This window comes from Cottoperca gobio, chromosome 18, assembly GCF_900634415.1.
Source record: "Cottoperca gobio chromosome 18, fCotGob3.1, whole genome shotgun sequence".
Classification (NCBI taxonomy): Eukaryota; Metazoa; Chordata; class Actinopteri; order Perciformes; family Bovichtidae; genus Cottoperca; species Cottoperca gobio.
In genome coordinates this window covers 11,652,435-11,677,344 of record NC_041372.1, presented here as the reverse complement: position 1 = coordinate 11,677,344, position 24,910 = coordinate 11,652,435, and the positions used below count along the sequence as shown (strand labels likewise).

The 24,910-nt window shown below is 45.0% G+C and overlaps 5 protein-coding genes across 6 annotated transcripts in view; 2 read left to right on the top strand and 3 right to left on the bottom strand.

The window, feature by feature from the left end:
• Nucleotides 1-1,264: 1,264 nt before the first annotated feature.
• On the top strand, nucleotides 1,265-5,621 carry rgp1 (GP1 homolog, RAB6A GEF complex partner 1). Its single transcript, XM_029454368.1, has 10 exons — nucleotides 1,265-1,643; nucleotides 1,873-1,988; nucleotides 2,494-2,627; nucleotides 2,798-2,881; nucleotides 3,065-3,214; nucleotides 3,427-3,573; nucleotides 3,697-3,824; nucleotides 3,926-4,103; nucleotides 4,673-4,922; nucleotides 4,954-5,621. The coding sequence occupies exons 2-9, from the start codon at nucleotides 1,873-1,875 to the stop codon at nucleotides 4,888-4,890; spliced, it is 1,155 nt and encodes a 384-aa protein (XP_029310228.1). The 5' UTR covers nucleotides 1,265-1,643; the 3' UTR covers nucleotides 4,891-4,922; nucleotides 4,954-5,621.
• A 95-nt stretch (nucleotides 5,622-5,716) lies between these two features.
• msmp1 (microseminoprotein, prostate associated 1) lies at nucleotides 5,717-6,513 on the bottom strand. Its single transcript, XM_029454369.1, has 3 exons — nucleotides 6,405-6,513; nucleotides 6,222-6,330; nucleotides 5,717-5,957 (listed from the first exon to the last, which is right to left on the bottom strand). Exons 1-3 carry the CDS (start codon nucleotides 6,511-6,513, stop codon nucleotides 5,789-5,791), a joined length of 387 nt encoding a protein of 128 aa, XP_029310229.1. The 3' UTR covers nucleotides 5,717-5,788.
• A 2,541-nt stretch (nucleotides 6,514-9,054) lies between these two features.
• On the top strand, nucleotides 9,055-17,700 carry pik3c3 (phosphatidylinositol 3-kinase, catalytic subunit type 3). 2 transcript variants are annotated; one of them, XM_029454781.1, is made up of 26 exons: nucleotides 9,055-9,451; nucleotides 9,818-10,006; nucleotides 10,159-10,302; nucleotides 10,414-10,543; nucleotides 10,719-10,745; nucleotides 12,759-12,845; nucleotides 12,933-13,028; nucleotides 13,126-13,197; nucleotides 13,383-13,487; nucleotides 13,659-13,751; nucleotides 13,859-14,044; nucleotides 14,164-14,294; nucleotides 14,743-14,824; nucleotides 14,986-15,053; nucleotides 15,133-15,238; nucleotides 15,330-15,446; nucleotides 15,551-15,682; nucleotides 15,792-15,920; nucleotides 16,027-16,096; nucleotides 16,210-16,274; nucleotides 16,350-16,434; nucleotides 16,525-16,599; nucleotides 16,687-16,855; nucleotides 16,969-17,059; nucleotides 17,132-17,257; nucleotides 17,409-17,700. In XM_029454781.1, exons 1-26 carry the CDS (start codon nucleotides 9,387-9,389, stop codon nucleotides 17,421-17,423), a joined length of 2,655 nt encoding a protein of 884 aa, XP_029310641.1. In that variant the 5' UTR covers nucleotides 9,055-9,386; the 3' UTR covers nucleotides 17,424-17,700. The 2 variants fall into 2 exon arrangements, with proteins under 2 accessions (XP_029310641.1, XP_029310642.1); XM_029454782.1 differs by lacking the exon at nucleotides 10,719-10,745.
• A 1,410-nt stretch (nucleotides 17,701-19,110) lies between these two features.
• LOC115023774 (uncharacterized) lies at nucleotides 19,111-22,619 on the bottom strand. Its single transcript, XM_029455010.1, has 6 exons — nucleotides 22,318-22,619; nucleotides 21,809-21,978; nucleotides 21,296-21,474; nucleotides 20,991-21,153; nucleotides 20,778-20,905; nucleotides 19,111-20,708 (listed from the first exon to the last, which is right to left on the bottom strand). The coding sequence occupies exons 1-6, from the start codon at nucleotides 22,458-22,460 to the stop codon at nucleotides 20,592-20,594; spliced, it is 900 nt and encodes a 299-aa protein (XP_029310870.1). The 5' UTR covers nucleotides 22,461-22,619; the 3' UTR covers nucleotides 19,111-20,591.
• A 477-nt stretch (nucleotides 22,620-23,096) lies between these two features.
• The window catches only part of tesk1b (testis associated actin remodelling kinase 1b), an 11,585-nt gene continuing 9,771 nt past the window's right edge, over nucleotides 23,097-24,910 (bottom strand). Inside the window, exon 10 of the mRNA XM_029454539.1 lies at nucleotides 23,097-24,907. Coding sequence (XP_029310399.1) covers nucleotides 23,835-24,907 — 1,073 coding nt within the window. The 3' untranslated portion in view covers nucleotides 23,097-23,834. The remainder of the gene's footprint in view (nucleotides 24,908-24,910) is intronic.

The window sequence follows — 24,910 nt, the reverse complement described above, 5'->3', positions numbered from 1 at the left end:
CAGCAATAGGGAGCTTAAAGTCTATATGAATGGGAGCAGGAAATCACTTTGTAAGTACAAACAGGAAGTTGTCAACAGAGACAGTTTACAGTGCCTTCACCATGGAGCTAAATCACTGAAGAGGATGATCAGAGAGTCATTCCTGTGGGGTAAACCGGTTCTCAGCTGACCAGCTCTGAATACCTGCAGGTAAATAATTGCTTCTTCGGGGAGAAGGTCCCAGTGCCATTATACATTATAATGATCCACAAGAGAATTTAGCCTCTACAGCTCAAGATGTCCATATTCTCAGGGACAAGTTGCAAATGTATTCCAGTTGTTAGAGATGGGAGAACCCTTTGCATGGACTCCGGATGTTTTCTGGATGACAGCTACAACACCAAGTATTGAGGATGCCAATCTCAGTCGTTTAGCCGGGAAACCTACAATGACATCAAGAGAAGAGTTTTTGAATGGGTAAAAGTAGTGATCACATTCATCTGGGGGATATATACAGGAGGGCCGATATCAAGCAAGCGTCTCGGCGGATAGACGACAACATTAGATCACATTAATAATGTAACGTTAGCTAAACAACCCCGTTTAACAGTGGCTAAATGTATTAGCTAACTCGCCATTAACAGCAGGATAGAATAGTTGCTTATTTTTTAAATACCAGAACGGCTTCACCCCACTGCTGCTCCAGACCGAACTATGTCTGCAGGACTGTAGCTTCTGCTGCTAGCACGGTGCTCAATATGCAAATCGTGTACAGTTGTCACTAAATGAGCAGAATATACCCTCAGATTTGTCACTCAGGTTACAATTTATCTCAGGCTGCCTACGCATACTGCCTTCTTTTACAAGATTGGCAGATCTAAACATCAGCTAAGCTACTAACCCAACCTTAGATGAAAAATCAAAGAATGGCTACTTGTTGATTGAGTTTGATTTAGTCAAAATCCGTAAATGATGCCTGACAAATCAACCCCAGGGATTCAAAGAACACAAATCCGGCAAAACTGCTGCTGAGCCTGTTCCATTCTGAGTAAAAGGGGGGATTATATCCATCGCGATTTATTAATCTACCCTCCAATTAACAAGAATCGGCACATTTCGATACATATACAAGTTATAAAGGTGTTATAAAAGAACTTCTTAAGAATGTGAGATCATATCGCACAAAAACAAAGTTTATTTGTAGGTATTCAGTTTACGCCTCCCTACAAGTTACCATAGCAACAGTCTAGCTCAAGTTAGCTGTGCCACGGGATGTCTTCTAAATGGTCGACCAAAAAACGTTCCTGAATTTTTTCACTGCCGTTTTATTCAGTAAAAAAAGTTCCAATTGAAATTGAGTTAAAACAATAATATTAAATAGAACATATTCTTAAAGAAAATGTGTTTTTCTTCATATTTGTAGTACTCATTAAGGAGTTTTGTTTTTCCTTAGTTCGTGATTGGTCGTACAGCCACGGCTCACGAACATCTACGTATAGTTGTGTTGTTTACTGTAGTTGCGATGCTAGCTTACCAGATACGCAATGTCTAGTTCTGCTGGAAAGACATTCAAATTGTGTATTGTTTTATTCGAGAAGTACATTTAGGTTCGCCCAGCTATAAGACAACGTAATTGTCTTGCCACAGTAACGTTTGAGGCCAAGGTATGTGTTTAAATTGCCCTTAAACAGCAGCTATTAGCAAGCAAGCAGGACCAAACAAGTTAACTTCTGGCTGCAGTGTGTTTAGCTTGTAGCGGTATTTATACAAAACGGTATTATCTTGCCAGCACACACAGCATTTCGGATCCCAGTGCATATTATTATTCGTTCTCCATATTAGTGATCTGATGTTTGATTTGGTAACGTAGTGTTGTTGTGTCTAACGCTACAGATGATCGAGGTGGTGGCCTCCATGGCCCGAGGCCCCGTGTTTCTCGCCGGGGAGCTCATGGAGTGTCTCATAACATTCACCAACCCAATGTCCCACCTGTCCACTTCTGCCAGCTGGTAGGGTTTAACTCTTCTCACCTCAACATTTTCCTGAAGATGCAATGTCCCTGCTTTAGTACTATTGTTATTGAGAAATATAAAAGGACTGGCACATCGCTGTGGGCAAATATTGGTGTTTTTAAACAGTGTTTATGTTTTTTTCTGAGGATGCTGATGAGAATTTGTCTTGGTATGTTTGTGCATAACAGTCACAATGAGATAACGAATAAACAAGTACTGGGAATGTCAAGAATCATTAACAAAATAGGGATTTACAATAGAAATACGTAACATATATCTGTTTTTATTGTTCATGGCATAACAAATGTGTGCACTGCTAAAGTGTGATTTAATATAACACATTGATTTAGATTGAATTTGTACATCTGTACTCTTTTTTTATTTACGCAATCATTTGGTTGATGTCTTTTAAACCCATATGGACTGGGAACTTAAATCAATCATTTAACCAATCATTCTGTAAATGCCATTGTGTAACCATTGTGTATTCTGACTGTCCCAGTGAGATGCTGGCATGGGCCAGTGCTCAGATCCACTGCCAGTTTCATGCAAGTGAGAGCAGAGTGGCACTTCCGGCCCAGGGCAACAAACAGGATGTCCAGGCCGAGAGTAACACCGTGCTTATTCCAAGCAGAGGTTAGTAGGGGGAGAAAACTCATTAAAAACATCCATTTCTGCCATATGGAAACATTAATTGAAGTACATTTACATGAAGTATGTGTTGTGTTTTAAATAAACAAAGATTTAAAAGGTTCTGGATATTATTTGCATTGTTTTAATACCTTTTATTGCTTCATGTGCTACAGGAGAGCGAGGTCAGTGTGTGCTGGACACACCACCCAAGATCTTATTCTGTGATCTGCGCCTGGACCCCGGGGAGAGCAAAACTTGTATGTACATTATGGAATAAAATATCTATGCTTGTCTAAATGACAACACCTTTTTATATTCTAATGATTTTGAATGCTTTCATATCTACTTTTCCCCCCTATTGGTCATGCAATAGATGAACATATTTGTTCTATTGTGTGTGTGAGTCAAACAGTCTGACGTGTATACTCACTCTCCCACAGATTCATACAGTGAGATCGTACCCATAGATGGTCCCCCTAGTTTCCGTGGTCAGGCGGTGAAGTACGTCTACAAACTGACCATCGGCTGCCAGAGAGTCAACTCTCCCATCAAGCTGCTCAGAGTTCCCTTCAGAGTGCTGGTTCTGCATGGTGAGATACATTTGGGCTACAGAAACAACCAGTTAAATGCTGATAAAAACACCTGAGAAATGTTATTTTGCAATGCACCGTGCTCTTTGGTCTGTAGAAATAAAGACAGTTTAATGCCTTGCTTACAAAAATGGAGTTGCAAAAATGACGTCATGTTATTTTACTTCTATCACACTGAGAAATGTTGAATGTTGTTCCTGTATTACCTGTAGGCATGCCAGAGCCTCCATTTCCCCAGGATGAGGAGGTCTCCCCCTCCAACCCTTTCCTGGAGGAAGAGGAAGCGAGCCGCAGGGATGCTCGGCCTTTAGAGAGAGCGCTGGACATGCTGATGGTCACCACCTCAAGACGCTGCCCCCGTGAGTCTCATTGTCTCGCTGCTCTTTGCTGTAGTTTAAAGCCTTATAATATCTCACTTGTTATCTAAACACAAAGCATTACTCTGCTTATAATTGCTATTTTATTGTCTTTGTGTTATCCAGACATGTTCAATATCACCAACATGCGTGGGAAAGTGGCAAAGTTCTGCATCTTCAAGACTGTTTACAGACTCGGGGAGGACATCATCGGCACATTCAACTTCTCAGAGGGAGACATTCCCTGCCTGCAGGTGTGTTTCCCTCTCTCGCACGGGTACATTGATGCAGTCTGTGTTTGTGTACATTGTTTTTGAAATGTTCAATTATATTACCCCATGTCTATGTTTTCCAGTATTCAGTGAGCGTTCAGAGTGAGGAGGAGATCCAGGAGCACTACCAGCGGCGCCCAGGACAGGTCATCAGTGTGACTGGACACGGGCGACACATGGAGTCCTGCCTCCACACCGCCTCCAGCCACTTCTCTCTCCCCATCCCCCTCAACGTCACGCCGGGTTTCAGCACAGACATAGGTCAGTCACCAGCGAGGCGGAAACATGTCAAATACTTTAGATCATATTTCAGACGCCACATTTCACATCTTTTTATTCTTTCTTTATGTTTTTAGTTTTGGGATAAACTTAAATTGAATGACTCGTAGATGAGTGCCATCCAAACCTTATGACCTTCTTGTTCCATGAGCCATCATTAGAGAAGAACTCACACAGACAATATGGAATACTTTATAATAATATATAAAGTGGAAACTTTAACAGATGGGCAAATATGTGGGACTAAGCTCCCCGTGGAGGTCTTGACCTCTAGTGGAGCGAATGTCTTTTGACAGGATTATAACTCATATATTTGTGACTTGTACTTTCTGAAGATAACAATATCTCTGAAGAATAAATGTTCATGAATTGGTTTTGAAAAAGAACTATTCCATTGGGTTTGAGTATTTTATTTCCAATATTTAAGATGTTATTTATGTCCATATTAGTGACTTTTAGTAAATGTAACAAGCTCCTTTCTGACACCACAACATGTGAGATTAAGTCAAACTGTGAACTAAACACCCAAAAATGTGAACTTTCACACCCAGTGATGCTGAGGTGGCGCCTTCACTTTGAATTTGTCACTGCCCGGGAGCCTATGGAGCCGCCCACAGTTCTGCAGAACCAATCGGAGGTCACGGTTTGGGCCGGGGCGGAGCATGTCGACGTGGATACCTTCAGCTGGGATCCTGCCTATCAAGGTTTTGCCCACCAACCCGGCCTTGGCATCCTACATGTCCCACTTTTCAGGGACCAACAGCATTAATATTTGACTCTTTTGTGTGTGTGTGTGTGTGTGTGTGTGTGTGTGTGTGTGTGTGTGTGTGTGTTGTGTGTCTGTGTGTCTGTGTGTGCACATTTCAGGATCAAAGGAGCATTCTTTTTTAGTTGTTTCCATTGTATATGCAGAGCCCGTGTTGGATTCCATATGTATATTATGCAACCTATGTTTTGCCTTTTCTATATGCATTTTGCAGTACATCCTAACTTTGAGTACATTTCTCTTCGTGGACCTTTATGACGTGCAGCTATCTCCGTGGTTTCTGTATTTATTTAAGTTTTTCTCGCACACTTGCTCTCATTTTATGAAACAACTGTTTCTTATTCCAAAAACTGTTTTTAACTGTATTTCTGTTCGCTTGAGCAAAGGCTGCATCGAGATGTAAATACTACGAGAGAAAAATGTATTAAAAGTGTGATTTAAATTTGATAGATTTCATGTGAGGGAGTCATTCATTACAACAAACCAACATCCTTTTCTCTTCGTGAACAATATTTTTATTTGAGTTACAGCAGAGAACAGGCCAAATTCAACAGGAATTGTTATATACTGTATATATATATATTAATGTACGTATATATTTGCTTATATTTACAATAAGTCATTGTTGGATTAATTAAAATGAAGGTTCATCTGAAGATTGATGCCTAAAGTTGTTAACATTTGGTGCTCAGTGTTTTCTCTGCTGGTATTTTTATTAAATATATTTTCACAGACACATTTCACTCACATTTCTTTCCTTTTTATAATACAATCCAAAAAGTATAAATGCTGTTAAAAGTGTTATATTGGTACAGTATGTGTATAACATGGTTACTGGTGTTTAACTATAGTGAGTGTTGGCTTCACAGGCAGATGAATAGAACAAATATTCGCTGGTTTTCTACCAGTCGAGCTGCTGCAGCTGAAGCGATCCGTGGACGGGGTCCTTCATGTTGTCACCTGGGGAGCAGGGCAGGCGGGGGTCGGCCGTCTGGACCAGCGACACTTGGCAGGTCCCTTGCTCCACACGCACCTCACACCACGCAGGGAAATCCACCGGCCGATGCACCCTGGACGGTTATCAAGGTAAAGGAGAAGACTGGCTTTTTGTTTTCAGTTTTTTAATCACTTAAGGCTTAAAGAAATACCTCGGCCGTCAGAATATATAATAGCTCTGCATCATGACTACTTTTACTTTCAGTACTTGGAATCTTCAAGGTAATTTAAGTAAAGTACAAGTAACTCAAAACCATCGATTTAAATCCCCCACGATGTGGTAACTTTTCTAACTTTGCATCTGGACACTAAAAAACGCAGGATGTTTGTGTACTCACGTCTCGCAGCATCCGACGCCGATAGGGTGCAGACAGGTGCACTGCATACAAGCGTTGTCCATCCAGGATTCACCCAGCGAGTAGTGCCTCCCCTCGAACTCACACAGTGCTGGAACGGCACATGGCAGTCAAAAAATGAACTCAGAAAGATTGGAGACGTTCAGATTAGATTTTAGATCTCACCTCTGGAGTTGAAGTGGCACACCATGGGAGCAGCAGACCCAACACTGGTCCAGAGAAGAAAACCTGCAGCTGCAAGAACCCAGTTAACCCCGACAAGCATCATCTTCATCTGGTCTGGTCAGCTTCTGGTTCCTTTCCCCCTTTTTGCTCCCTTATTTATAAATCCTGGGGCTTTACGAGCCTGGCGTGGAGGTGTGGTCAGCGCCGTCATGTGGCCCACAGGCCTGGCTGAAGAAGGTGTCGGCGGTGCCATCTTTTGGGGAACGAGGAGGTGGTGGTTTGCGTGGAGGGGGGGTAAAGATCTTGGCGCTGTTTTTGGCACTCCGGAGATCACCTCGCTGCGCTTCATTGGGCATGAACTTCTAAAGTGATAGAAACAATGACACATCCATGTGGTGACTAAGAGAGGGAAGGGTAGGAGAGAGGTGAGACGGAGGGCAGGGAGAAAGAGAGGAAAGAAAGAGGGATGGGATGTTTAGATGTTTTATACTCTTGGCTCTATAATGAAGGTTTGAAATTGTTTCTCTTGAATTGACTTGTTGCTGAAATGCTATATACATAAACTCACCATCATCAAAACACTAAATGACTAGATGATCTTCATGCGTCAGAGATAATGTTGGTTTGTCCCGTCTGTATGTGTATACACACTCGTCTGCACACATATGCATTTCTGCGGTAACCTCGAGCCCTGTCGACCTCCAAGAATGACCTCATACTAATGATGTCACATTGTTAACATCCGTGACCTCATGCGGGTCCCGTCCAACCCCAAAGGAATAACGGACATGCAGAGTGTGTCAGGTAAGAAGAAACATATATCATATATTCAACCTCTTCGGTCAATATTATCACACTTTGCTATTTATGAGTATATTAAGAGTTAATAACCCTTGTGATAAGAGTCCTTTTTGTCAGACTGCTATGTCCAAGGTCAAGAACGAATCTTCAAGCTCAACTTCAAAAGAATAAATCAATTTTTTAACACTTTTTAATATGTTTAATCACAAAGGGGCGTGTGCTTGTGTACATAATTTGGCCTATATATTCTCGATTTCAATATCAAACTTATATATCATCCGTTGGAACTTTAGTTTACTGTATGTTGTGCAGGCGTGTGCATTTCTGTGTAATCTTAAAAGTATAAAATGTGATCTGACCCTGTGCAGCACAGTGTCCCTGCCCGGGCCAACAGAACATTAGCTCATCTTCTTCCAGTTGTTTGCAGTCTGAGGTGCGAGATCATAGGAAAAAATCCTCTCAAGCCTTTCACAGGAGGCCCCGGGGCCTCATAACGTGGCGTTTTACGTGCTTTTTCTCTGGTGCCCCTGCAGTAGTCGGAGAGTGTTGATAGTCCTCCCTCATCAGTCGGGGGTGCTTCTTCATTCATTCGATTTGTATGACTCACAGTTGCCTCTCAAGCTGTACATTGTTTCTAAGGAGACTTGTTGCAGTTCGAATACTGGTGCCATTAATATGAGCAAGGTAACAATAAATAATAATAATAATAACAGCTGATAGCTTGAGCATGCCAGAGGTCAGTTTCAACCTTCAATAGATTTCAATAAACGAAGGAAGATGTTTGAACGGCAGATGTTCTTCCATAAGTTCAACTCGGGTGGTGCTGACCTCTTCAGAGCCTGAGGGTCCCATACAATATCCTGACGATGAGTTCACACCCTGACATGACAACCGGTTGTCGTCAGCGTTGATGAAAAGGGAGGACCCCGTCAAAACAAAAGATGAGGATTTTCCTTTCACACGCCTGCTGCCCTTCACGGATATGCACTTAATTGGGGACAAGTGCGTTTTAATTGTGGTGAACTTTCTGTTTGAAAGGGCTGTCATCATGTTTGGTAACGGGAGTGTTTTTGTTGGGAGTTCTTCACAGTCAATACATATCTTCCATACAGACAAACTGTGCCCCAAGAGGCCAGTATACTCATGCTGTGAAAAACTTGATTTAATTAATCTGCATATTTCCATAACTGTCATAAACATACATTAAAAGCTTTAAAAGAGCAATATTAAAACCATAATAGCTAGTATATCCATAATGTGTTTCTTTGTTATCCTCAATGTATACATTAATGTACAATATGTATTCAACTGCATGTTAATTAACCAAAATACTTAAAAGATTAACATAATATTATACATAGAGGAGGTGTAGCTTTTAACCAATTGATTTTGAGTTTTTAATCAAATTGAGTTTGCTCAGTTGTCATGGGGAAAAACAAAAAAAACACAGATATTATTTATATTAGTACAAAACATTGCATTATAAGATAAGATACATCTTTATTGTTCCCTAGTTCTTGGAGCAGACGCCAATAAATACAGAAAGTAACTGAAATAAGTAATGACAAGCTAAGCCTTTTTTGATCTTCAGAGGGGAAACAGAATAGATACAGATAAATAGAGAATAAATAAATAAGACGTGTATATAATATATAATATTTCTTATTGCCAAAATAATGATTTGTCAACGTTCCGCTATTGTGTGCACTGTCCCTTTAATAAGCATGCTGTCAGTGTAAACCCCGCCTCTTTTCTACTTCCGCCTTGGTCTAATCAGGCTCGATAAATCAATCCACGATAACACGATCGCCTGCTTAGTTTTATCACTCCTGCTGCATCGATGATCGACTACTTTAGCCTGTCTGTAGATTTTGGCTGATGCTGTGTTGTTGTATGTAGCTATGAAAAACATCAAATCATGCCCGGTGAGACAGCCGTTAAGATAATGTCTTTACCGTGAATACAGGCACGCAAAGTTATCGTTTTAGACTTTTGTAAAGACTGATAAGGTATCCGTGTGAGCAGTAGTAGTAATTTAAACGGGGTTCCGGGGAATGTTTTTGTGTTGAGCCGAGGCCTTGTCGCAAACCTAACCGCTCGCAAAGTCTCGTATAACCGCCCGGGACTTCATGTTGAAATCTGCAGGTTTTTAGTTAAAGTTAAGTGTTTTCCCGTCGGAAGATGGACACTGATAAATTCAACTATGTTTACAGCTGTGACTTGGACATCAACGTTCAACTTAAGATGTAAGTTTTGTACTTCCTGCGTCGCTTTTGATCCAGCGGTGTAACTAATCTATCTTGTGACATGACATGTGAAATGTGTGTCTTTGACATGTTTTTATTATTCATTAAAGACTGTTCATCTATCAAATTGTAATCAAACTGTCAAAAGAATACTCTACACATCCATTGACAATTATAATAATGTTTAGTTGTGTTTATATTCCATAAATAAACATTAAATTAGTCATTAGTCAAAGACATCTATGTATTGTGTTCGAGGAAACACCAGAAAAATAAGCAAAACTTCCACTTTCAAATGTTGACTTTGTGAGAGGACAAGTGTTTATCTTTCTTCATCGCCCTTCTGTCTCCTCGCTCTTCTTCCAGAGGCAGTTTAGAGGGGAAACGAGAGCAGAAGAGCTACAAAGCCCTGCTCGAAGACCCGATGCTGCGGTTCTCTGGCCTCTACCAGGAGAACTGCTCGGACCTCTACGTCACCTGTCAGGTGTTTGCTGAAGGAAAACCTCTCGCCCTGCCCGTTCGCACCTCGTACAAAGCGTTCAGCACACGTTGGAAGTGAGAACCAGTCTGCCAAATACCATATTCCTTTCAGTCTGACCTTTTGTCAGAGCTGAAAAGACACAAAACTCTATGCAAAACTAGCAAATCCCCTTTTATCTCTTTCTTCTGACCCTCTCTCTCTCCCCCCCCCTCCCTCCTCTCCACAGCTGGAACGAGTGGCTGCGGCTGCCAGTCAAGTACCCAGACCTTCCCCAAAGTGCCCAGGTTGCTCTCACAGTGTGGGACATCTATGGACCCGGCAGAGCCGTCCCCGTCGGGGGAACCACCGTCACCCTGTTTGGCAAATATGGGTGAGTCTAACGTCCAGGTTGAAATATTTTATATTTATAAAGTGCACTAAAACTACAACAAAAAAAGCACTTGTATGTAATCTTAAAACACCTCCTGCTGTCGTCTTCTAGTATGTTCCGTCAAGGGATGCATGACCTGAAGGTTTGGCCGGGGGTGGAGGGGGATGGAGGAGAGCCTACCACCACACCAGGACGAACCAGCAGCAGTCTGACAGAGGACCAGATGGGCAGACTCGCCAAGGTACAGTACTGTATGTGTGTGGACAGGACAACGGGTTTAAGGATTGCAGAGAAAAAGGAGTGTGTGTGTGACATAATGGCTGAAAGAGAAGATAAGGGTGAGATGACATGAAAAACGTGTGTGTGTGGGGAAAAGGATAAAAACCCACCAGCCGTTTCTAAATCATCTATTCCAGGGCCCTGACCTGGAGGTACTAGGTGATGTGAGTACAAATGGAGGCATTAGTGTTGGCAATGCAGAGAGAGAGTGAGAGAGAGAGTGTGTGAGAGAGAGAGAGAGTGTGTGTGAATGTGAGAGAGAGAGAGAGATAGTGTGTGTGAATGTGAGAGAGAGAGAGAGATAGTGTGTGTGTGTGTGTGTGTGAGAGAGAGAGAGAGAGAGAGTGTGAGAGAGAGTGAGAGAGTGAGAGAGAGAGTGTGTGTGAATGTGAGAGAGAGAGAGAGAGAGTGTGTGTGTGTGTGTGTGTGAGAGAGAGAGAGAGAGAGAGAGAGAGAGTGTGTGTGTGAGAGAGAGTGAGTGTGAGAGAGAGAGAGAGAGAGAGAGTGTGTGAGAGAGAGAGAGAGTGAATGTGTGAGAGAGAGAGAGAACGAGAGAGAGAGAGAGAGAGATAGTGTGTGTGTGTGAGAGAGAGCGTGTGTGAGAGAGAGTGTGAGAGAGCGAGAGAGAGAGAGAGAGAGTGAATGTGTGAGAGAGAGAGAGATAGTGTGTGAGAGAGAGCGTGTGTGTGAGAGAGAGAGTGTGAGAGAGAGCGAGAGAGAGAGAGAGAGAGTGAATGTGTGAGAGAGAGTAGGAGATAGTTGTGTTGAGATGAGGTGTGTGTGGGGAGAGAGAGGTGTGTGTGAGAGAGTGTATGATGAGGAAGTGTGACGAGAGTGAGAGAAGAGAGTGCAGCGAGAGTGCTGGAGAGAGAGTGTGATGTGTGTGAGAGAGTGTGATGTGTGAGAGCGAGAGAGATAGTGTGTGTGTGTGAGAGAGAGAGTGAGTGTGAGAGAGAGAGTGAGTGTGAGAGAGTGATAGTGTGAGAGAGAGAGAGATAGTGTGAGAGAGAGTATGAGTGTGAGAGAGAGTATGAGTGTGAGAGAGAGTATGAGGCTGAGAAGAGGGAGTATGGTGTGAGAGAGGAGTATGAGTGTGAGGAGTAGTTGAGTGTGAGAAGAGGTGATGATTGTGAGAGAGTGAGAGAGAGAGTGAGAGAGAGAGAGATAGAGTGTGTGAGAGAGAGTGTGTGAGAGAGAGTGAGATGTGTGTGAGAGAGAGAGAGAGAGTGTGTGTGTGTGAGAGAGAGAGAGAGAGAGTGTGTGAGAGAGAGTGAGAGAGAGAGAGTGTGTGAGAGAGAGAGTGTGTGTGTGTGAGAGAGTGAGAGAGAGAGTGTGTGAGAGAGAGTGAGAGAGAGAGAGAGATAGAGTGTGTGAGAGAGAGTGTGTGAGAGAGAGTGAGTGTGTGAGAGAGAGTGTGTGAGAGAGAGAGAGAGAGTGTGTGTGTGTGAGAGAGAGAGAGAGAGATTTGCAACAAAAAATAATTTCCACTTGTCGGGCGCTGCTTAGCTGAAGATCATCACATTAAAACATTAAAACATGTCAGACTGCGTCAGGGGAAGTTCACATCATAATCAAACGTACAAATACTTCCTTCATCCGTTAAATTCCCGAACACTTGGATTGTTCTTTGTGTGAAACCCATTCAGTGCATTCTGACCCAGATGTTGGTGTGAACACTTCTGTCGAGGTGTACGGCTGCGTTCTTCAAAGCAACACACACACGTGTCGCCATACGTTATTGTATCTTGTGTAAGTGTGTATGCATGAGTGGACACAAGAAAACATTTGGCAACTTGTTGCAGCTTTTTGAAACATTTAGGGGAGTGTGTCAGGGAGTTAGTTTCATGCGAACATTATCTGATTGGATAATGAATTAATTAGTTCAGTTGACCTAATAAGATCCAACGTTTGTTCTCGGCTGCTACCAGTTCATATGTTGTTTTAAAGAGTGAGTACTAATTCTAACCAGCTGAGTTGTCGGCTTCCTGTTCCTGGCCAAATGTGTGCTTACATTCCCGACACCCACACTGCGCCACACTGCGCCGAGTGTGTGACCAGAGATGCTGGATTGGCTGCTGGCACTGGATTTGAGCATGAGCTGTTTGCACATCAGCCACTTATGCTGCTGCAACAAAACCTCATCCTCTGTTGTTGACCTTTTTCTTCCTCCGATCCAGCTGACGAAGGCCCACCGACAGGGCCACATGGTGAAGGTCGACTGGCTGGACCGTCTGACCTTCAGAGAGATCGAGATGATCAACGAGGTGAGAGGGTTGAGATATTTCTTTGTTCCTGTCGTGGTCAAAAAGGCCATTTTTGCCTCAACGCTTTCCTCATTTCTGTTTCTGCAGAGTGAGAAACGCAGCTCTAACTTCATGTACCTCATGGTGGAGTTTCCCCGTGTCAAAACAAATGACAAGGAATCCAGCATTGTCTATTACGAGAAGGTATTTCTAAGTAACTCGGTGCATTTCGACGTACAAGATCCTTGAATAACACTGGACACGGTGCCAGCTGATCGTGTGTTTCACTCTGTCCTCTCAGGATGGAGACGACGCTTCACCTGTTCTCACCAGCTGTGACATCGTCAAAGTTCCTGACCCACAGATGGGGATGGTGAGAGGACATAAGCACACTTACATTGTAGAGAAAATACATTTATTGCGGTTTTAATATCATTAGTAATTTGCAAAAACAATTGAATTAGCATCATGTACATTTAAGTGAAAATAAAACGATGATTAAGCACGTTTAATTTATAGTGTGTATGCAGTATTTTCCAATTCATGTTATTTCTCCAGGAGAACCTGGTTGAGAGCAAGCATCACAAACTGGCTCGTAGCCTCCGCAGTGGGCCCTCAGATCACGACCTGAAGCCCAACGCCGCCACACGTGACCAGCTTAATGTAAGTAACAAGTGCAAAGTCATCAAATAAAACCAATAAGCACTTCAGCAGTATCGTGGGGGACATTTGGTTGAATGTACCTGAGCTCAGTACCAGAACAAACTGTTTTTCTGTTTGGCGTGTCTTTACCATGTCTGCCTTTGATCGCCGTGTGTCTGTATGCACCAACAGATCATCGTGAGCTACCCTCCAACCAAGCAGCTGAGCTCTGAAGAGCAGGACCTGGTGTGGAAGTTCAGATACTACCTCACCACACAGGAGAAGGTGGGTGTGTTTGTTATATTCTGCTCCGCCACACCAATCCTTTTTATCTCCCAAATGTTCAATGCTTCCCCCTCTTCCTCTTCCTCCTCCTCCTCCTCTCGCCGCAGGCCCTAACAAAGTTCCTCAAGTGTGTGAACTGGGATCTGCCCCAGGAGGCCAAGCAGGCTCTGGAGCTGCTGGGGAAGTGGAGGCCGATGGATGTGGAGGACTCCCTGGAGCTGCTGTCCTCTCAGTTCACCAACCCCACGGTCAGACGCTACGCTGTGGCGCGCCTGCAGCAGGCAGATGATGAGGTAGGTGTGGGAGGACTGATGGAGGACTGATGGAGGACTGAGGACTTTAATGATGAACCTGAGCTTTCAATCCAACATATGAAGTACTTTGGAAAGAAACTCTTCTCCTCTCTCTCTAGGACCTGCTGATGTATCTTCTCCAGCTGGTTCAGGCGCTCAAGTACGAGAACTTCAGTGATATTCTGGGGGGCCTGGAGCCAGGCAGCAAGAAAGACGGCCAGGGACTTTCAGACGACTCCACGATGGACAGGTCAGAACTCTGATGAGAAGTTATAACGGCTACTCTGGTTGTGGATCATAAATGAGTCGGCACTACGAGCAGCTTTGACAGAAAGCACATGTGGAGGTTCTGTTGGCGTCACTTGATACAAATGTTGAAAAACTGCACTGACAAGCAAAATGTTTGTTCTGCCTCCAGTGATTTCAGATTTTTGTTCTCTCTTGTTTTTGTTTTTTACTGCCTCGATCTAAATTTAACTCGGAAAGTATTTGCAGAATTGGATTATTTTTCTTTCAGAAGCCGTAATGAGCTCTTAGGGTTTTGTGATTTTACTGGCGTGACTCTGCAGAGCTCGGGCCAGACTCTGCAGGCGAAGCTAAAACAGTCCTGAACACACCATCTCATCAGTTTACGTTAAAAAAAAAAGTGCTTTTAAGTTTTTAATTGTCACGTTCTCTGATTTTTACTCTTTGTGTAGTTCCCAGATCCTGTCCGGCACATCTGGACCTTCGTCTGCCACGCAAAAAGGCAAGGAAGGAGCCGACGGAGAAAATCAAGAGGTGAGAAAAGAGACTCTCTCATAGAGGAATACAGATGGCATACATGGCTCATGGACAAACACCGGTTGTTGAAGCAACAGGGAGTCCTGTTCCACAAGAGACACAATCTATTAGTTTGAGTCTGGCATCGACGTGTCTCTGTGTCTGTATCTCCTTTGCAGCAGGACTTGTGCACATTCCTCATCTCCCGAGCGTGCAAGAACTCCACCCTTGCCAACTACTTGTATTGGTGAGTAGCTGTTCCTCTTAGTTTGTCATCAGCGAAAATGTCCTTGTGTTTTATATTCATCCGTCTGAGTCTCCTTCAGGTACGTGATCGTGGAGTGTGAGGATCAGGACACTCAGCAGAGAGATCCTAAGACCCACGAGATGTACCTGAACGTCATGAGGAGGTTCAGTCAGGCTCTACTCAAGGTCAGGCACTTCCTCGCATGCATGTGGAAAGAAAGTTGTAACTATTTCTTTGGTCGTATGATGTATATTTGTCTTCGTCCCTTCCCTGCAGGGTGATAAGAGCGTGAGGGTGATGCGGTCGCTGCTGGCCGCCCAGCAGACGTTTGTAGACAGACTGGTGCAGCTGATGAAAGCCGTGCAAAGGGAGAGCGGAAATCGCAAGAAGAAGGTGATTTTACAAAATACCTGCAAATGCAAATACTTGCTAAACCTATACAGCATGTTCTCGGGGTTTACCTAACGGCAGCGCGCCTCCTCCCCGTGTGTTCGCAGACGGAGCGGCTGCAGGCTCTGCTGGCCGACAATGAGAAGGTGAATCTCTCAGAGATCGAGCCCATTCCTCTTCCTCTGGAGCCGGAGATCAGGATCAGAGGCATCGTCCCCGAGACGGCCACACTCTTCAAGGTACAAGACAAAGTCACTTTTGTCCTCACAAATCTAAAAACCCGTATCTGTGTGACACATTGAGTCTTTTTTCCGTGTGTGTGTGTGTGTGTGTGTGTGTGTGTGTCAGAGCGCTCTGATGCCAGCCAAGTTGATCTTCAAGGCTGAGGATGGAGCCATGTACCCAGTTATCTTCAAACATGGAGACGACCTGAGACAGGATCAGCTCATCCTCCAGATCATCTCGCTCATGGACAAAGTAAGAATACTCTACGGATGGTAAATGAATGCATTTGGTGGTGGTTTTAGTATCACTTAATAAGACTACCAGGCACAATATTTGTTTTTGTTGTTTGGGCTCATAGCTCTTGAGGAAAGAGAATTTGGATCTGAAGTTGACGCCGTACAAAGTGTTGGCCACCAGCACCAAGCACGGTGAGAAGTCGTGAACACGCATCACTCTGTTAGGCTCCCATATAAACACACAATTCTATTTTCTTAATCTATTAAGTCCATATTTACTGATTCATTTCTTTTATTTGTTCCAGGGTTTATGCAGTTTGTTCAGTCCGTCCCTGTTGCGGAGGTCCTGGGTACTGAAGGCAACATCCAGGTGAGTTGTAGAAACGATCAGGTTACGCTGAGATGACCCGTCCTTTTTTTTTTTAATTCACATTTGTTTCAACAGAGCTTCTTCAGGAAGCATGCACCGAGTGAAAAAGGACCGTACGGCATCAGCTCCGAGGTCATGGACACCTACGTGAAGAGCTGCGGTGAGTCAGTTTGTTTTAACAGCCACGAGAAGATCGTGATCTTCCTTCAGAGTAGTCTGATGAATGTTGTCTCTCTCCGCGTCCTTCCAGCTGGTTACTGTGTCATCACATACATCTTAGGAGTCGGAGACAGACACTTGGACAATCTGCTACTGACAAAGACCGGTGAGGCAAACATGTCCTTCCAGATACTCTTTTTATTAACATCCTCGTGTATGGAGAAGTTCTAGAATATTATCTTCTCATGTCCAGGGAAGCTCTTCCACATCGACTTCGGCTACATCCTGGGTCGAGACCCCAAACCGTTGCCTCCGCCCATGAAGCTGAGCAAAGAGATGGTGGAGGGGATGGGAGGCATGCAGAGTGAGCAGTACCAGGAGTTCAGGAAGCAGTGCTACACCGCCTTCCTGCACCTCAGGAGGTAAAGACACCACACACACTAATAACTACATTTTTGGATTATTGCCGACCATTTGTTCAAAGCATTAAATGTAAATAAGATTAAACACATCCTTCGTCCCTCCATTTCTTCAGATACTCCAACCTGATCCTGAATCTGTTCTCTCTCATGGTCGACGCCAACATTCCTGACATCGCCCTGGAGCCCGACAAGACAGTGAAGAAGGTACGTTTGTAGTGACTGGAAAGGAAGAAATGTCTCATCGGCTTCATTTATATAATCTTAAATCGCCTCCAGGTGCAGGACAAGTTCAGATTGGACCTGTCGGACGAGGAGGCAGTCCATTACATGCAGAGTCTGATTGATGAGAGCGTGGGGGCTCTGTTTGCTGCTGTGGTCGACCAGATACACAAGTTTGCTCAGGTATGTGAGATTTGTCCAGGAGCCACAAGAATAATTAAGTTATTTAAAGTCTGTAAGCGGTGGAGACAACGAGCGTGTCCCAGCCATGTTTGTGTGCATCACTTGTTAGTGTCCCCCTGGAAACAGTTTCCTTTGATGGATTTCTCTTCAGTACTGGCGCAGATGAGCAGGACGCCGACTGCTGAGACGAGGCTAAACTGGATCGAACCTTTGCAGCACGAACACACGACGGTGTGGCTCCGACTGATGCCATGTGTGTATGAAAGAAACCCAATGACACTGTTAAAAAGGCCACGAATGCACTGCCAACCTTTCCTGCAAGATGGTTAAACAAGGACGTGGTTGTCTTTCTTATGTGTGTGTATATATAATGTATATTAATTATTAAATGAATGGATGAAATGTATGGCCAAATAAAAGATTGTTGATACAAGTGAAACGTAGCCGGCGTTTGTGTTTTGTATCATTTTAGCCCAAAGTCGTGCCGCTATGCAGCGTTTATGGCGCGCAACATGTTTCTTAATTGAGCATTGCTGACCATCTGTGGACGGTCTTACCGTCAAGGCTGGAGGTAGAAACAAGTCGAACCCCCAGAGGGTCGGTGAGTCACAGAGCCAGTGACTAAGCATTTCCTGCCATAGAAACATAGCCATAGAAAGACATGAAACGTTAGTGCGTGTGATTTCAGCACAAGCTATACGTTCCTGAAGATACTTTCTGTTGTGACGTGTGCGTTCTGTTTGTTTAATTACTGACGTGTTAAATGCCACAGATTAACAACCTAATTAATGCCTTAATACAACAAAGGCCACACAATCTAATAGGTTTTTGAAATTCGGCAACACTTGGTATGACTTTATTCATGATTTACTTCGACATACTGCCCTCCCGCCCACATCCCTCACCACCTGCCCACAAGACCTTTGGACCTGATGACCAGGACACAACTGAGGCCCTTCTCATCGGCTCCAAAACTCCACCGATGGCTTCTCCGTACCGTTCTCCAGCACCCTCTCCTTTGCCCCCCCCACATAAAGAGCATCACCCGCACTGCTCTTTTCCACCTGCGCAACATCTCCAGACTCCGCCCGTCCCTGTCCCAATCCAGTAAGTCTTGGTCCACGCTTTTGTGACATCACGGATCGACTACTGCAACGCTGTTCTCTCTGCCCTTCCAACCAAACGACTTCAAATCACCCAACTCCTCCGAACACATCACCCCCATTCTCCTGACACTTCACTGGCTCCCTGTTCAATCCCGGATCAACTACAAAAACTCGCCCCCACCTACCTAAGTGACCTCCTTCAGGAGTATACCCCCTCCCGCTCATCCTCTGCACCACCTTCAGCTGCTCCCAGGCTCTGGATCTCCATCCCTCCACACATCCGACACTATTAAAGTCCCAACTCAAAACTCACCTGTTCAAACGGGCCTCTCTGTAGTCTCCATCATCCTGTATCCTTCCCCCCCCCCCCCCTCCTCCTCTTCTCTTTCTTCCTGTGTCTCCATCTTATCTCTTTGTCTGCTCTCCTGCTGTGTTGCTCTTGTATTTTGCACGGTGTCTTGAAAGGCGCCTCCAAATAAAATGTATTATTATTTATTTGGACATAAAAGTCAAAATAAAGGCACAATATAACGTCTAAACATTTTTAAATAACGTCATAGTATCGTTTTTCTTCATATTCAACATACTAATTTATGACCATGTTTATTTTGACATACTTACTATTATTAAATAAGTAATTAAAAATATTTGTTCTAAATAAAATGTCATTTAATATACATCTCAATATATAGTAGGTCATTGTATCACAAATGTAAAAAGATAATTAAATTCTACATAATGACTTCAAATGATCTATAAACTCAAAGAAATGGCCAACATGTTCAAAAACACAATTTATATTCAATTAAAGTATTCCAACCACAGTTTCAATATAACCTTGATACACTTGTACATGATTTGCTGCAGTTCACTCCACATGTGCATGCCACAATACACAACCACATGATCAGCAACACGACACCCCAGCGGATACTTTCAGAAGAATTACTGCAAACAGCAGAAAAGGGAATAAACAAAAGGTCCAGCGTGACTGTTGTGTTGTCAGGTGCTCCGTCACACAAGCCAGCTCCTTGCTTCATACATCAACCATCCCTCCCACAAGCATAATACGCACTATGCTTATTAATAAAAGCCATACACACTGGCTTGTAGGTTGAGCTTTGGATAACCCCCCAGGTCTCTGTGGACTCTGGAAAAAGTAGAAGGGGAAACAAACAATGCTGGACGGCCAAACCCCCCCCAAAATGTTCCCCAATGTTGCGGAAAGAATGCAACACCAGCAAAACAGAAGGCAGAAGAGCGAGCTGTCAAGATGTTCCTTGTTTTCACGCAGGAGGCAGGATGAGGTGTCAGTCACGGGTAAGAGGAGGCGAAGCTCCGATGGGGCAACTGTGAGTCAGAAAGAGCAACGAATGATCGGAGAAAACCAGCCCCCGTTATCACTTTTGAGGAGCCGTTGGCCGTATATGGGGAGTCGGACGTTCTTGTTTATGAAGCTTATGGTTTGGACCGGCCTGTTTAGTGTCACTGGAGGGGGAAGAACCGCAACCCGATTTAGATTTTTCACTGAATCAGTGGTACATACACAGGAAAACAGCTCTTTTTGGACTTGTCCGATAAACCATTTCTGCTTCATTGGTGGCTCTCACTCACCAGTCGAGTCTCTGACCCTCTCACTCTGACTCATATCCTACGAGAGGAATGTGCTCGTATGGTTAAAATGGGGAGCCACATTTCTATCACTTGATGACAGAATTACATGTTACTTTCAACAATACATTCAATATAGGGTCGTGACCTTTCACCTTCAGAGCAACGGACTCCATTCAAGGTCCACGATAAATTAATGTCAGAGGTCAAAGATGACACAGTAGCAGTCGTCTTTCAGTCTCCATTTTTGCCACATGTCTTCTAAGAAGAGTCAGACACAGCTGGGATGCTGATACCACGGTCCAGGCCTCGCTCCGGTTCCATCTCGCTGTCCCAGCACGCAGCCGCACCTGATCCGGGGTCGGGACGGAGAGGATCACTGGTGTGTGTCGAGGTCCTCGATGGAGAATTGAATTCCTAGTCTTAGACTGTACGTATAAGTCATTGGCCACCTTCTTCAGACGGATGTCTCCTCTCCTTCCGATCTGATGACACTATGTTTGCAGGGGCATGTCGACAGGGCGCCGTCGCTGCATCCTGGGCTCAGCGCCGTCCAAGACTTAAAGAAATGCAAACAACCCAGAGCGTTTCTTTCCCTTTAGTGATGTATGATGGGTTCAGCCAAACCTTTGTCCAGCGCTGGCTGCAAGACTCACAAACTCCAGGTGGATGTCACGAGGGTCGACAGGGACCGGGGGGAGGGGGACCGAAGAGACTGGATCATGAATGGACGCCTTAAGAAAAAGGTGAAAAGTCCGTCAAGGAGAAATAGCAACGAATCAACGAATTCTTTTCTATCATACCGGAGTCTTTGGTTGATTTTCAGTGGTTGGTTCAGCTCGTCTGGGTCTTCTCAGAAACACGGTGAGAAGTGGAACTATGAACAGAGAAGTCAGCCCGATTCCCAGAAACAGCGCAGGCAGCAGCCGCCCTGAGGAGAAAACACAACACAGGCTATACAACTATATAAACGCTTCTAAAGTTAAAATCTGACTCCTCTTCAGTCCCCGTCTCACCTGATTTGGAAACGGTCTCCACACACTGAGGGGCAGACTTCGGGGAAGCCGCCATGGAGAAGGTCGGGAAGGAGAAGTTGGCCACAGCACAGTAGTTCTGACCTGGAGACAAACCTGAGAACTCCACATGGGACACAACTTGCTGGGTCCAAACTGTACGGCTCTGCAAGAAAACCCAAAAGCAGTTGGCTTTTCAAAAATAAAACCAGAGATTCAAAAAGGAAGAATTCATTTACATTAAAAAAAAAGGGACCATCCAAGTGTTTGTTTAATCAATGAGAATGTCAACACAACAGAAGTCAGACCTGGTACTCGGAGTGATTGAGCTTGTTGTACACAGTCACTGTGGTCCAGGGGTCAATCAATTCAGAGATGGGACAGCACCGCCCCAGAGAGCACCTCCTGTTGGCAGCACAGGGGAACTGCACCTTCACCAGCAGCTGTTCGTCTTTCAAAGAGGCCGAGACAGAGGGAGGGCTGAAGGCTGGAGCAGGCAAAGGAGAGAGAGAGAGAGAGAGAGGGACTGTTAATCATTGTAAAGCTCAACAATAATGCTGTGGTAGGCAGTTTATTGTTGGGGTCATTGGCCAAAAGTTCCATAATAACCTTTCAGCGTATTGTAATTCCATTGATAACCCAGGAAGGCAGTTTTCTGTGGGCCTGTAAAGCCTGAAGAACTGAAATGAACTCTCTAAATGACCCGTGAGTGGCCACGAGCTAGATTTAGAAGCCTGAAAACAAAGATGTGCAGAAGTCTTTTCTCTCAGACCGCTTGAATTACAATATGCTGAAAGGATATTACAGGACGTGTCACTGACTGAAGTCACTGTAGTCGAACTTGCGTGGCTTCATCCAGACAGTGGAGCTGGGGCTGAGGTGGACACCCAGACGAATCATGTTGTACAGTTCAAAGTTTGAGAAGGCCTGCGAGACATCGCAGCTGCAGGACGAGATCCAAACGCACCACGGTACGTCCTGCCAGGGGTCCCTGAGAGAGGTCAAGTGTCACATTAGGTACAAGGCGACTCGGTGCACGATGCAAAAGCAGAAATAAGCTCTCAGATCTCAGGCTTTCACCGGCACATGTTTTATAAGTCTGAGCAATTTCAAGCATTCAGCAAAGAACAAAAAGAGGCTTATGAATATAAATATGCTGCCTCTTCAACCTTTAACTGAGAACGTTAATAACAGCTCAACAATCACAATAATCAAGTTATTATCAAGTTATAAGCTAACTTAAAAATACAATTGAGTGTTGGGTAAAGTGTCTGGTGTCTGCAGATGGTTATTAGACTTTGTACACACGCACACGCACAGGAGGATTTACCCCTGAGTCTTTGTCTGCACGGTGTAGGTGGTATTAGGACTGGCACGGGGACAATCCCACCGCAGGAGGCATCTTAAGTCCAGCGATTCCACAGCAGTGTAACAGACTGTCCCAGTCGACCCTGGGAAGTTCGCACGAAACATGTACACCAAAATAGCACACGCACTCAGATGGTCATTGACCCGTTAAGTCCGATTGCCACAACTTGCAACCTTGCGAGCCTGAGCGCCCGCAGAGGAGAGGATGGCTTATTGCTACAGAGAAGTTCAAAGAACAACCACTGTGATTTTAACTTCAGTACTCACCAGTAATCAGCAGGGCGACCGCGACACACAGACACAGCGGGGTCCGCTCCATGGCAGAAGGTGACCTCGGGATGAAGGGGGCAAGAGCGCGACGGTCTTAACGACAGCCTGTGCTGCAGGAGACCGACTTGCCTGACAACCTGACACACCGAGGAGGAGATGCAATAAGCTGCAGGGGAGAGTGATAGACTGCAGTTAGCAGGAAGGTGGAAGGGGTGGAGAGATAAGGAGTCAATTGAAAGCCGGTGATTTAGTAAAGGAGCTGAAAAGCTGTAATCTACTTAAGAGGAGGATGAGAAATGTGACAGTTGAAACGGAGGACAAACTTGTTTCATGAGTAAAAAAAGATTTGAGGTTTTACTTTCTCTTAGTCAAACTGGGATAAATGTCAACGTGACATTTGGATTCATCCAAATATTTGAGGCATTTCACGCAAAACTGTAAATGTGAAAAAACAGAAGGTCTGACAAAATGTCACGGTAATCCATAGAACTATCTTTTTATTCAATTCCATCTTTAAATAATAAGAATCTTTACATCTCATAAGCAGGTCTTAGACCATTCATTTCCAAAAGTAATAATAATAATAATAATAATAATAATAATTCCTGTGCAGCAACAAAACAAAACAAAAAAGGTCAAAAAGAACGGTGTACAGCACACACTCTTACCTTTCCTCTCTCTCACACACACATATATATCCATGTTACACAAACACACAGCCCAGCAGTGCACCATACACCCGTTTGATAATTAAAGACGATAAAGCAAAAACTGCCTGTTCATTCAGAAACAGCACCAAACATCAAAAAGTCATTGCAGCAGTAATAATAATACTTAAGCTTAACATTCCTCATTTCAGCATCGATATCAGTCATAAGAGTCTTTACACGTGTGGATATACAGGAAACTGTTTACATGCTCAACACGTCTGGACGCTGTCGTTCATCAGTCAGATGTGCACGTCGCCCTCAGCCCAGCAGAGGGCGACGTGCAACAAGTTCGCCAGCAAAGACACCAGTTCCTGTGTCCCACAGCCTTCATGGAGAACGTCTGGAGTGTGTTTTAATAAACCGATCTGCACCACAACGTGTGTGTAGAAAACAAGCGGGGTATTGCTAAGTTAAAATCTGTGCAAATTTGAAGAAGACCCACTTAATTCCCAGGGGAGAGCTTTTGGTGCAGAGTTTCCACACTTGGTGTTGGAGAAGTTTATGTCTGTGCCCCCGGCAAGGCGAGTCCTGGCTCCAGGCTGGTGGTGGTGGTGGTGGGGGTAGGAGAAGGGGGCATGTCCTTGGGCCCCGGACAAAGCAGCCCACGTGAGGCTGCGTGGTCCCCGTTCAAGTTCTTGTAAGGGTTTCTGCGCGGTGGAGCTCTGAGACACATGGAGGGGAAGCGGAGGCCAGCGAGGCAGCAGCCGGGACAGGACACCACCTCCTCCTGGTCCAGGGAGTGTCCGCTGCCGGAGCCGTATGGGGACGACTCGCCGGGGTCGCTGGGAGGAGAGTGGTAGCCGTTGTTGTTGCTCAAGGGTCGACTCACGACCACGTTGTTGTTGTCCAAATGAGAGAGGGGAGGCAGGCACGGGGGCCCGTTGGAGATGGCTGACCCCCAGCCGTTTGAGTAGGGAGGGGTGGAGGGTTGGATGGGAGTTGACGAGTGGGACGGATGAGGGGAGAGTTTGGAGTAAGGAGATGAAGTGCTGTCTTGTGTGTCTGGGGAGCTGGCACAGTCCATGGGCTCCCCCCCCTCCTCCTCCTCCTCCTCCCCCCCCTCCTCTTGGTCCAGCGACATGGGTTTAAGGGACAGAGGCAGACCTGAATCATTCCCACTCCCCTCCCTGATCTCCTTCTCTTCTTCACTCTCTCTGTTTGTCTCACTGTTTACAGTGTCTACTTCAGAGGTGGACTCCTCCTCGGTCAGGACGGTTTTCGGCGCCGATACGAGGTGCGGAGGGGGCGTACACGGCAGCGAGTGGCAGCGCCTGTGCCTCCTTGGTAGCGCGCCGTCTTCCTCGGACGCAGAAGGGTCGTCGCAGTCTGGTGGAGGGGGCAGGGTGAAGGTGAGGGAGATGACGGACTTGCTGGGGGTGTCGAACAGCTTGATCTTGCCTCCTTTGAGGTCCTCCCTCTGAGAGAAGGGGTTGACCCGAGCCGGGATTGACATGGTCACAGAGGGCGGCGTGTCTGGGGGGTGGAGCATGTCAGATTTGCTTCGTGAGAGACGAGGATCTGACGGGAGGCAGAGCGATCGCCTTCGTAGAGGGCCAATCGTTGGAGAAGCGGCTT